Here is a 12,880-nt window from a genome sequence, read left to right as displayed (position 1 = left end):
TACCTCAGGGGATAGGGAGGCCTGCGGAGGAGAGATATGGGGGAATAGCCAGTCAGTAGAGCCGTCAGAACACACACAACATTTATTCATAACTTTCGCTGTCTTATATGGGTGCAGTTCATGGCACTCTGAAACAATTACAGTAGTAGTAACATTAAAGGTCTCCCATCACAGATCACCACTAACAGATACAATAATAATGAAAAATTTGGAAATTTTATGAGAAATACTAAAATGTGATGTTGAAACACAGAGTGAGCACATATTGTTGGAAAAATGGCATCAATAGACTTGTTCAACACAGGGTTGCCACAAATCCTTAATTTGTAAAAAAATGCAATGCCTGCAACTTGCATTACAGTGAAGGACAATAAAACAAGGTATGCCTTTACATTATCAATGAAGTGGATTTCAGGGTTTTAAAAGAGACAGTGTGTGTGTGTTTGTGTGCACACATGAATTTACATATGTACACGCACACACACACATTTACCTGGGAATTCAAAATATACTAAATTCCTTTATATAGATAGGTCCTTCCAAACAGTGAAGAAACATAGATACTTCAGTAAATGTTTTTGGGAAAATTGTTCATTTTGGGGAAAAATCATTAAAATGAAAAAATTGCATATAGGTTTAATACCATATAAATGGCATCATTAGGTACATGATGTCAGTTTCAAAGGCCTTTTAACTGTGGTATAAAATCAGAAATCAGAAGAAATTGATTGACCTGACCAAATAAACGTTTATCATTTTATCTTGGCAAAATACACCATAGTAAAAAGTACAAATGGAAATGGGATCTAAATGACTCGGGGGAAATGACAGCAGGGATGCTCGTAGGCTGGTAGACATCTGAATTGACTCTCTAAACCCTTACTTTTTTTTTTTTTTTTTTTTGAGATGGAGTTTGGCTCTTGTTGCCCAGGTTGGAATGCAATGGTGCAATCTCGGCTCACTGCAACCTCCTCCTCCTGGGTTCAAGTGATTCTCCTGCCTCAGTCTTCCAAGTAGCTGGGATTACAGGCATGTGCCACTACACCCAGTTAATTTTGTATTTTTAGTAGAGACGGGGTTTCTCCATGTTGGCCAGGCTGGTCTCGAACTCCCAACCTCAGGTGATCCACCCGCCACAGCCTTCCAAAGTGCTGGGATTACAGGCATAAGCCACCATGCCCAACATTAAACCCTTACATTTTTTTGTAAACTGGAAGTTAGGTCTATAGGCTTGCTAGATTTAGACTAAAAATATTTGGCTAGACTGTGTCACAAGTGTAGTTGCACGTTTTATAATTGCATCACACCAAGTAATATATGATATCTTATTGTTCCTTATTATTTAAAAAAAATTGTTAATTTGATAAGCAATTCCTAGTTATTACCAATTTTTATATTTTTGTCATTGTTCTAATTTGTATTTCTCTGATTAAATATTTGCCTTTTGAAGGTGATGTGAACAGGCAAGAGAGAAATACATAGAAAATAAATAAGTGTGAAGTTGGAAAGACTTGTATGGATGAGCAGGAAGAAAGCAGAGGATAAGTGGAACCATTGTGATAGCCTTTGTTTTCTTGTTTCAGTCTTTTCTGGTCCCAAGCCCTAATTTATTTGGTCTGTTTGAGATGATGGCAGCCACATTGAAATTCAGATCTTCTTGGCAGTAGCATTGCATTTCCTCAGGTTGCTGCGATGTGTGCAGTGGTTGAGGAGCTCCGCCCTCCCTGAGAATTTGCTGTCAGATGCTGCCGGAAGCTGTGGGATGGCAGCCTGTGGCCCTGCGGCTCCTGGCTGGTGCTTGCTAATGGATGAGCCCTTTCTTTAAGCATAGAAGCACTGGTCCTGCTAGACACTGTAAAAATGAGTGTCTCCTTTCTCCTTGATGATTATTTCCTGGTATCCTTAAGAGTAAACTCAGCACAGCATCATCCATTTAAAATTTCAATGGTATTTTAATTAATGGCATTTATTTTATCGTGTGTAACTGTAAAATTTGATTTAATATTTATTTCCAGGATCATGGCCAACTTACTCCATCACTTTTTTTCTTTAATCCAGAGAATGTCTTTCTATCCTGCACGAAATTCAGAAGAACAAACTTCAGCAGGAATTCTTCTATGAGTTTGAAGGGGGTGTCAAGCTTGGCACTGGGGCCTTTAATTTGGTAAGAAAATAACTATATAGAAACCAGAACTTTTGCAGAAGAACCTAAGGTTTTCTGTGCCTTCTCCACTGCATTTGAACCTCAGTCTGAACCTCTTCCTGGGTTGGTTGACAAAGTGCTAGAGTGGGATCAGCTTTCCTGCATTGTGACCCACTGTGCATGCTCAGAGTCGCTTTGGTTTGTGCAGTGTAAGGGAAGCGTGTGGCACTCTGAATGGACTAGTAAGGTTTTTGGTAACAAGGAACAGTGGAATCCATTTCCATTTCCACATCAGAAATGTTTCAATGGCAATGACGGCTCTGGAATTGAAAATGTGTGAGGGATCTGTATAACTTGAGGGATGATTTTTTTTTTTGAGACGGAATTTCACTCTTGTTACCCAGGCTGGAGTGCAATGGCGCGATCTCGGCTCACCGCAACCTCCGCCTCCCGGGTTCAGGCAATTCTCCTGCCTCAGCCTCCTGAGTAGCTGGGATTACAGGCATGTGCCACCATGCCCAGCTAAATTTTTTTTTTTTTTTTTTGTATTTTTAGTAGAGACGGGGTTTCACCATGTTGACCAGGATGGTCTCAATCTCTCAACCTCGTGATCCACCCGCCTCGGCCTCCCAAAGTGCTGGGATTACAGGCTTGAGCCACCGCGCCTGGCCGAGGGATGATTTTTGATGATCCCTGAGGAGACGAAATCTAAGTAGTAATCTGTCAAATTCCAATATGTTATTTAGAGATTTTTAAATTGTATTAATGGTTCAGTGGAATTAGTGAGAAAATAAAGTGGTCGAGAGAATCATTCATATGAGTGTATGTGCCACTGTGGCCACTTGACTCATGAGCCTGCTGGGGGATGACTGGGAAAGAGGTTGATTGGTACCCACAGAATGGACCATCCTATCCAATTGGTTGTTAAAATCCTCTTCTGCTAAGGTCATCCTTTGGTGTGTGTTCACATGGGACGCAAATACCTTTACATTTATTTTCTGCCCATTCAAAAAGATCTATCCACATACTTCTTCCCCAGACCTCCTTGTCACCAATTTTCCAATCACGTTCCTTTCAAGTCCCTCCCTGTCCATCCAGCCAAACCATTGTCTGCAGCCCCTGAATCGGCATATAATTGCACATCTGGCCATTTCTCCTTCCAAGCAAAATGCATAACTAGGTGCACTGCTCAAGGTTCTGCCCACTAGAAGAATATTCCCTCCCCACTGTCCTTCAGGAACATCCCAGAGAAAAGTGGTAGTGCCGCAGCTGTCCACTTCTGGGTGGTGTCTACACATTGCACAGAATATGACTGATTTTTGCTTCTGGGAAAGGAAACGAAGAAACCTTGCCTAGACACGGGCTCTGAGGGGTTGCCTTCTCGTCACTGCATCACACCACATCAAAGGTCCCAGTATTGTTTAGAGAATCCTAGAAAGACCAGGCTTTTAAAAAACCTTTTATCATGTCTGTAATCCCAGCATTTTGGGAGGCCGAGGTGAGTGGATCACGAGGTCAAGAGATCGAGACCATCCTGGTCAACATGGTGAAACCCTGTCTACTAAAAATACAAAAATTAGCCGGGCATGGTGGTGCGTGTCTATAGTCCCAGCTACTCGGAGGCTGAGGCAGGAGAATCACTTGAACCCAAGAGGTGGAGGTTGCAGTGAGCCGAGATTGTGCCACTGCACTCCAGCCTGGCAACAGAGTAAGACTCCATCTCAAAAAGAAAACCCCAAAAACAACAACAAAAAAAACTTTTTAAAGGTTCATTGTCTTAGCTAAATGAAATTAATTCATAAATGATTATTATAGTATGTGCTCACAGAAATATCTGGTGGTTAAAACTTGTTTCTAGTTGGGCGCAGTGGCTCACACCTGTAATACCAGCACTTTGGGAGGCCAAGGCAGGTGAATCACCCAAGGTCAAGAGTTTGAGACCAGCCTACCCAACATGGAGAAACCCCGTTTCTACTAAAAATAGAAAATTAGCTGGGCCTGGTGGTGCATGCCTGTAATCCCAGCTACTTGGGAGACTGAGGCAGAGAATTGCTTGAACCTGGAAGGCGGAGGTTGTGGTGAGCCGAGATTGCACCATCGTACTCCTGCCTGGGAAATATAGTGAAACTCCATCTCAAAAAAAAAAAAACCAGAAAAGCAAAAACTTGTTTCTAATTTCTCATGTTACTGAAGCATTAAAACTGTAAGTTGTTTGGAGTTTAAATTTGTTTGCAGTTAGAAACACTAACAAGCAAGAACACTGTGTATTTCTTCTTACAGATGCTGTCCCTTTTACCAGCAAGGATTATCAGACTACTGGAATTTATTGGATTTTCTGGAAACAGGGTACACATTTAACATTATCTTAATTTTGACAGGGAAGATAAAACATTATTTATTAAATATGAGGGCAGTGCAACATGTCCTCATAACTAACTTAATAATTATTGGCAATTTGTTTGCAGGACCGAAAATGAGCCTTTGATTCTTGATCATATTTTTCAGGAGTTAGATAGTTTTTCTGTTGAAAGTTAAAAATATTCACCCTTGTTACCCAAATTCTGGGATAAAAAATTACGTGTTGCTAATATTTTTGCTTGCCAGATCTTATCACTCTCACGTGGCTTCCTGTGCCTTCTTAATAGTTGAGCAGCCCCAGAGTTGTCCTCCTTAAGACGAAGAAATTAGGCTGGATTTCCCTAATATTTTATGATTTTCATGGATCAAGCACCATGGACCCAACATAATTGCACTATTTTGGATTTTCATGTGTTTTTACAAGTTTCTTTATAAAACTAAGTGTGGAAATTTGTTTTCCATGAGTTTTGTTTATTAAATTTCTGTGCGTGTGTGATTTTGTAGTGAGTATATCACATTTATTAACCGTAACACTCAATATGGTATTACAAGAGTTGCCTCATCTCGAAAAGTGTTGATTAAAAAAGCAGGTTTTGAGAAATGTATGAGAGCAAGTATAAGCAGCTATCACTTTTTTCCTGTTTAGTGTACTGTCCGTGTTTTTTGTGAGTTATTGTGTATTTACGGTGCTTTCTTTATTATATTGTCTATTCTGATGCTGTGTTTCATGGTCACCCTTCTCCTTAAGCATTCAACTTCTACCTGATTCCTTCAGAGGCTCTAAATTGTTTCTTGAATACAAGTTCAAACTTGTATGGCTTCAAGGACCCCATGGTCTGATTCTAGCCAGTGTTCAGCCATACCACCCCTATTCCACACATTCCCAGTACTCTTGTTAAACTGGGCAGTTGGTTGTTCCCCAGCAAGGCCTATGCTTTTGTTTCCTTGCTTTTGCTTTTGTCTGCTTTGGATATCTTACCCAACTGACTTCCTCTCTAATAATTGTCTCTCAAGAGCCCCTCCATCCACTAGGGTTGAGATAAATGCCATCTATCTCACAAAGCTGTCCTTCATACTCCTTCAGTGAGGCCAAGGCATTTCTGACTTTCAGAATTATCTATTTATCCTTCTTACATCTCTCACCATATTCTAATACGGTCATGTGTTCACATGCTCTCTTCTCTATTTGATGGAAAGATCTTTGAATACATAGACCATGTTTGTTCATGCCCACCATAATGCCTTGCATTTAGATCCTCATATGTTTTAATGAGTGTTTCTAAGGAGTATCTCCATGAAATGAACACGGCCCTTTTCTCTCTTTAGAATCACATGCCATAAAAGGATTTATGAGAGTGTCTTATGCCAGTTTAATATGCAAGGTTCATTTCTAGTTAGGCATTACTACCGTTCCAATTTCTTGAAGAAATTCTACCTTCATGGAGGATAAGGATATATGAACTAGCATTTTAAAGTTTCTGACTAGGCCAGGCATGGTGGCTCATGCCTGTAACCCCAGCAGTTTGGGAAGCTGGATTGCTTGAGCCCAGGAGTTTGAGAGCAGCCTGGGTAACATGTACGAATCCTGTCTCTGCAAAAAATATAAAAATTAGCTGGGCGTGGTGGTACATACCTCTAGTCACAGGTACTCGGGAGGCTGAGGTGGGAGGATCACCTGAGTCTGGAGAGGTAGGGGATGCAATGAACAATGATTGTGCCACTATACTCTAGCCTGGACAGCAGAGCAAGACTCTGTCTCAAAAAAAAATTAAAGCATTTCTAAATAGAAAGTCAAATACCACGTTTTCACTTATAAATGGGAGCTAAACAATGATACACATGAACATAAAGAGTGGAATAATAGACATTGGAGGCGGCCGAAGGTGGGAGGGGTGAGGGAAGGGGGGTTGAGGGGTACACTAAAAGCCCAGACTTCACCACAGTGTAGTATATGCTTGTAAGAAATCTGCACTTGTAACCCTCGAAATAAAATGTTTTAAAAGTTTCTGAATATTATTTTCCAGTCATATTCTCTTTCTAAAATGTATTTAATCCCATAGGAGCTGGGCCTTCTGCACTTGCGGGAAGGTGCTTCAGGAAGAAGCATGAGGTCTGTACTGTGCTGCTTAACCATCCTCGCTTTTCACACTTACGTCTCCCTAATACTCGGTAAGACCTGGGTGAGATTGTTTCATTGAATGTTCATGATCTTGGTGAGGCGTGGAGGGTTACACCTGCAATCCCAGCTACTTGGGAGGCTGAGGTGGAAGGATCACTTGAACCCAGGAGTTTGAGGCTGCAGTGAGCTGTGGTCACGTCACTGCACTCCAGCCTGGGCAACAGAGCGATCTCCTGTCTCCAGATTAAAAAACAAAATAAAACAATAAGTTGATTAATCTGAGTATGTAAAAATTTAGAAAGATCAGCAAGAGCTAGTAGTTTATATCTGTTTACTTTTTTTTTTTTTTGAATAAAGGTAGAAAATAATGTCCTTTGTCTTCGTGGCATTTAGCAGAGGGAGTAGGTAGTTTCTTTCATTAAATAATTTTCATCTGTTCTCAGCTAAAATTTCTGTGTTAAGGTGATCTATTTTATTATATATTACATTTATTTTCTTTGCAAAAAATGAAATTTTTGCTAAATAAGTTGTTACTGCTATTAGAACCAGAAATTCCAGTTAGAAAATCTGAGAGAGCCACCTGCATTCTTAAGAATTACTGTGTCCGGGCCAGACGCGGTGGCTCAAGCCTGTAATCCCAGCACTTTGGGAGGCCGAGGCGGGTGAATCATGAGGTCAAGAGATCGAGACCATCCTGGTCAACATGGTGAAACCCCGTCTCTACTAAAAATATAAGAAATTAGCTGGGCATGGTGGCGCGTGCCTGTAATCCCAGCTACTCAGGAGGCTGAGGCAGGAGAATTGCCTGAACCCAGGAGGCGGAGGTTGCGGTGAGCCGAGATCGCGCCATTGCACTCCAGCCTGGGTAACAAAAGCGAAACTCCGTCTCAAAAAAAAAAAAAAAAAAAGAATTAGTGTGTCCTAGAGCTTTCTTAAAGTTATAGGTGAGACTGGTCTTTATTTTATTCCCTAGATATAAACATGATGAAATAATAGTTTTCATGTTTTCCATAAGTAGGTCTTTATTTACTATATGTTAATGAAATTTGGAGAGTTGGTTATAAATATCCCCATGTCTTATGAAGACTGAGGTTTTTCCTGTTGAATTTTTAGGTACAGGAGAAGTGAATATTGCCGAAGCAGAGCGTCTCCTGGCACCCTTCCTGCGGGAGTTTCCAAATGTATGCTTAGTATTTCAAAGTGTATGTTTCATCCGTAATTCATCAGCCAGTGTTGACTGTTGAACGGTGTGTTTTCTTCTTTGCTCTGCAGGGCTCACTCATGCTGTTTTATCATGCCCGAATCGAGTTGCTGAAAGGGAATCTTGAAGAGGTAATTTATTAGGTGGGGGTTGTTTGGGGGAGTTGTCAATATGGTGGAATTGCGTCCTACTCATTCAACAAAAGTAAACTTAGCTCTATGGACTAGACAAAAATAAAGAAATATATAAGTAAAAAGCCAAAACTTGAAAGTGTATATACATTCTGTTATATAAAATCTGTGCAGTGGATTAGGGAATATAGCCTACATTTATACACAGAGTACATTAAGTACTTTAGGGTAGTATATACCAAGTAATAAGCTCAGAGATTTTCAAGAAACTGTGACTGTTATGAATTTCTGTATTATACACTGACTTTGGAATCTAGCCCCTGCATGAGATGCAAGTCTACTTACTACATGGGCTCCTTATCAAAGGAAATTATTTTCCAATTCTCTCAAAAAAGGAAGCATCGGAGTCAGAAGTAGAAAAGTAAGGAGCCATTTATATATATACCTTCACAAACAGTTTTTTCCACACAAATGGGATCAAACATGTATTTTTCTGTGATTTGTGTTTTTCTGTTTACAATACGTCTTGGATCTCTTTCCAGGTCAGTATACCTAAATGTCTCCCGTTCTTTTTGGTGGCTGGGTTTCATTTCATGGGATGGATATACTATACCTATTGAAGTGGTCTGCTGTTCATAGACATTCGGCCACAACAAACTGTTGTAAACATCATTGTATGTGTATTTCTGTGCATAGGTCTGTTTATAGATGACAGATTATTAGATTATGATTAGTAGAATTCCTGGACCAAAAGGTGCTTGTATTTTTATAAATCCAGCCAAATTGCCCTCCTCACTTAAGATCGTTCCAATGTAAACTCCAGTGAAGGTATAAAAATATTTGTTTCCATTGCTCTTTGCCGCTCAGGACATTACTGATGACTGAGAATTGAATTTTTAAGTTTATATTGCCCAGTTTACAAATTTCTCCACATGTATATCTGTCATTTGTACATATTTTTTTTTTTCTGATTTGCCTATTTACATCTTGGCCAATTTCCTGTTGTGTTTTCTTTTTCTTACAGAATTTTATTAAGTTGTTGAATGATAAAAGGGTTAATCTTTTGCCAGTTATGTAGATAGTGACATCTTCTTCCTGTCTGTTGCCTATAACTTTGCTCATGGTGTTTCGCTGTGTGGAAGTTGTAACTTTATTGTCAGTCTTTAATGACTTTTACATTTGATATCTTCTTTGGAATGGAACTTCCCCACTCCCACATTATAAAGTGTCAAGGCCTCATAAAATTAAAGAAAGGGGCAGAACTTAACTGAACCGTTGCCTGTAAGGGAAAAAAAAAATCGTTATTGAGAGGTTTAATGAGTGATAATTTTGTCCTTTTTGTACTGAGAGTTTTATGCATTTTTCATTAGGCTATTATCTCCTTGTCTCATATCTTGATGATCAACTTTACGCAATTGATTTACAGGCACAAGAAGTATTTCAAAAATGTGTTTCAGTTCAAGAAGAATGGAAACAGTTTCACCATCTCTGCTACTGGGAGCTAATGTGGATTAATGTTTTCCAACAAGACTGGATGCAGGCTTATTACTATTCAGATCTGCTTTGCAAAGAGAGTAAATGGTCCAAGGTAAAGGGCAGTACTTTCATTAATGTCATCTGTTTACTAATATGTGGCCAGGATGATTTTCTTTTAGGACTGTTTGTTCAATAGTATGATACCACAGTGTTTTCTCAATTTAGAGATACATGAAAGGAGGAAGTTTGCCTTAAGTATCTACTGTTTATAGGTACTGTCCTCAGCATTACATGCTTCAAAAGCCATCCACAGTTCTTTTTAGGGCCAAACACAATGGCACATGCCTGTAATCCAAGCCCTTTAGGAGGCTAAGGTAGGAAGGTCGCTTGAGGCACTTTTATACTAGCCAGGGCAACACAGTGTGATTTTATCTCTATGAAAAGTAAAAACATTTATCAGGCATGGTGGTGTGTGTCTATAGTCCCATCTATGTGAGAGGCAGGAGGATAGCTGGAGTCTAAGCATTTGAGGCTACAGTGAGCTATGATCACACCACTGCACTGCAGCCTGGTGACAGAGCGAGACCTTGTCTCAGACAAAAACAAAAAGTTATTTTAAACATGAGGTTTTATCTCTAAAAATTAATTGTACTTATAAAGTTATGAAATCTTAATCATCTTGATAATTTTGTTTGGGCTTCCCAGTGCCCTGATGCCCAGGCTTTTCATGATAATGAAAATTATGTCTGATCCACTTATGAGAAGTTGGGGACAATGAGATAATTTTTTCTTGTCCATTCTGCCCACTTTCTCACCTACGAATTCTGTAGTTGTATAATAGGAAAATGGTCTAAATTATTGATAATTGAGAAGAGTTGTTCTCATTTTGAACAGGCAATATAAGATTTCATTTCCTCTGATTTCTTTAATGCCTCTTAATACTGTATCTGGGTGGATCACGAGGTCGAGAGATCGAGACCATCCTGGTCAACATGGTGAAACCCCGTCTCTACTAAAGATACAAAAAAAAAATTAGCTGGGCATGGTGGCACGTGCCTGTAATCCCAGCTACTCAGGAGGCTGAGGCAGGAGAATTGCCTGAGCCCAGGAGGCGGAGGTTGCAGTGAGCCGAGATCGCGCCATTGCACTCCAGCCTGGGTAACAAGAGCGAAACTCTGTCTCAAAAAAAAAAATACTGTATCTGGAAGACTTGTAGATCATTCCTGATTTGAAAGGTAGAAACGTCATATACCTAGGGATGTTCTGTAATAAGCTCCTTCTTTTTCCCAAGGCAACTTATGTGTTCTTGAAAGCTGCCATTTTAAGCATGCTTCCAGAGGAGGATGTGGCAGCAACTAATGAGAACGTGGTAACTTTATTCAGGTATGCGAGACACTATTTCTATAACAAAGTCCCTGAGAGTATAAAGGGGTGAAACTCCATCTTTACTAAAAATACGAAAAATTAGCTGGGCGCGTGGTGGCATGTGCTTGTAGTCCCAGCTACTTGGGAGGCTTAGGTGGGAGGATTGGTTGAGCCTGAAAGGTGGAGGTTGCATTGAGCTCAAATACCACCACTGCACTGCAGCCTGGGCCACAGACAGAGTGAGACCTTGTCTCCAAAAAAAAGACCATGTATACTAACTGTAGCATCAGCATTAACATTAGTAGAAGCCATGGTATGATAAATGTCACCTTTTACTGTAAAGTTCATTTTCTCATTTCACAGAAACAATTAATGGGAGTATTAAGATACACTAAAATCTTTTCAATCTCCTTCTCTTTCTTCCACTACAGATTAAGTTTTCTCCATACCAAGCAATTTTTGTGAAAGACGTAATCATTTTATTTTCAGGAGAAAACTTTGAGGTGCTCCTTCGTAGCTTTTAGGTTGTTGGGATAATGAGAGTTCTAAAATGAATGGTCTCTTCATAAAGATGCTGTTACCTTTAAACTACAAGGGTTCCTGTCTGAGACACGGTTCTGACCCCTTCCTCCTGACCCGTACCTGACATTTCCACCACCTTTACCACCTTTTCCACTGATGGTAGTGAACATAAATGATGGGACAGTCTAGTTTAAAGCCCATAACTCTATATTATGCCCAGAAGTAACCTAACAGAAGCTTGCCCCATATTGGAGGCATATTATTTCATGTTAATTTTTCTTTTAGTCATGTAATTATTTCCTTGAATTCTTTCTCAGCAACTTGTTTGATGCATTCATAAAATTATGTATAAGGAAGTATTCCCAGGAACATGTAGTCTCCCCGTCCTACTTTCATTTTTACCTGCTTGTGAATTTCATAATTGGAATTCTTTAGCATTTTGAAAAGAAGTTTGTAAACATGGTACATGTCCTAAGCTGATTATTTCCCAAACCACCGGTGCTTAGGAAACATTTTCTTTAATTATACATTAATTAATGGCTACATTTTGAGCCATATTGTTTTTGTAATACTTGCAAATAGGAATAGGAGATATACCAGTGTACCCTCTTCGCTCTCCCTGAGCATCCACAACATAAGTAAATACTTTGGACTCTTTCCTGCTTACTCGTAGAAATCGCCAATTTCATACCTAGATTTCCTGGAGTGTGTTTGATTTAAGACATTAGCTAAGTTGACTGGAAAGAAATATGTGTCAGTCAGTGGTTCTCGATCTTGAGTGTGCCGCAGAATCACCTGGAGGGTTTATCAAAATCCAGATTTCTTGGCCCCAGCCCTGGAGTTGCTGATTCAGTAGGTCTAGAGTAGAGCCTGAAAAATGGCATTTCAAGTAGCTTCCCACGTGCTGCTGCTGATGTTCATTGTGAAAATCACAGGTGTAAATAATGTATGTGTTGCCATGATCTTTCTCTGGGGCTGGGCTGGGGCTCTTCACAGACAGGTGGAGAGCTTGAAGCAGAGAATTGCCGGGAAATCTCTCCCTACTGAGAAGTTTGCTGTGAGGAAGGCTCGCCGTTATTCCGCCTCCTTGCCTGCACCTGTGAAGCTCGTCTTACCTGCCCTGGTATCTGCTTTTATTTTATTTACTTTTCATGTACTAGAAATGAATTATCTACTCACAGCAGCAGGGAACATGGGAGCGTATCTAAATTTGGTTATGAAGTTTAGCTCAGTTAAAAACCATTGTAAGGCTGGGTGCAGTGGCTCATGCCTGTAATCTCAGAACTTGGAGAGGCCAAGGCAGGTGGATCACAAGGTCAGGAGTTCAAGACCAGCCTGACCAACATGATGAAATCCCATCTCTACCAAAAATTAAAAAATTAGCTGTGTGTGGTGGCAGGTGCCCGTAATCCCTACTCGGGAGGCTGAGGCAGGAGTATAGTTTGAATCCAGGAGGTGGAGGTTACAGTGAGCCAAGATCACGCCACTGCACTCTAGCCTAGGCAACAAGAGCAAAACTCCATCTCAAAAAAAAGAAATACTGAATATATCAAGTTACTATGACT

At 40.1% G+C, this 12,880-nt stretch overlaps 1 protein-coding gene across 1 annotated transcript in view; it reads left to right on the top strand.

Annotated features, from left to right (window-relative positions):
* Positions 1-12,880, top strand: part of TTC39B (tetratricopeptide repeat domain 39B) — a 149,792-nt gene that overhangs the window by 119,865 nt on the left and 17,047 nt on the right. Inside the window, 8 exon segments of the mRNA XM_003928147.3 lie at positions 2,059-2,164; positions 4,424-4,489; positions 6,562-6,670; positions 7,734-7,801; positions 7,893-7,952; positions 9,379-9,540; positions 10,720-10,811; positions 12,312-12,438. Coding sequence (XP_003928196.2) covers positions 2,059-2,164; positions 4,424-4,489; positions 6,562-6,670; positions 7,734-7,801; positions 7,893-7,952; positions 9,379-9,540; positions 10,720-10,811; positions 12,312-12,438 — 790 coding nt within the window.

This window comes from Saimiri boliviensis, chromosome 2 (genome assembly GCF_048565385.1).
Source record: "Saimiri boliviensis isolate mSaiBol1 chromosome 2, mSaiBol1.pri, whole genome shotgun sequence".
Lineage (NCBI taxonomy): Eukaryota > Metazoa > Chordata > Mammalia > Primates > Cebidae > Saimiri > Saimiri boliviensis.
The sequence above is the reverse complement of the archived record's forward strand: the minus strand, read 5'-3'. Positions and strand labels throughout refer to the sequence as shown.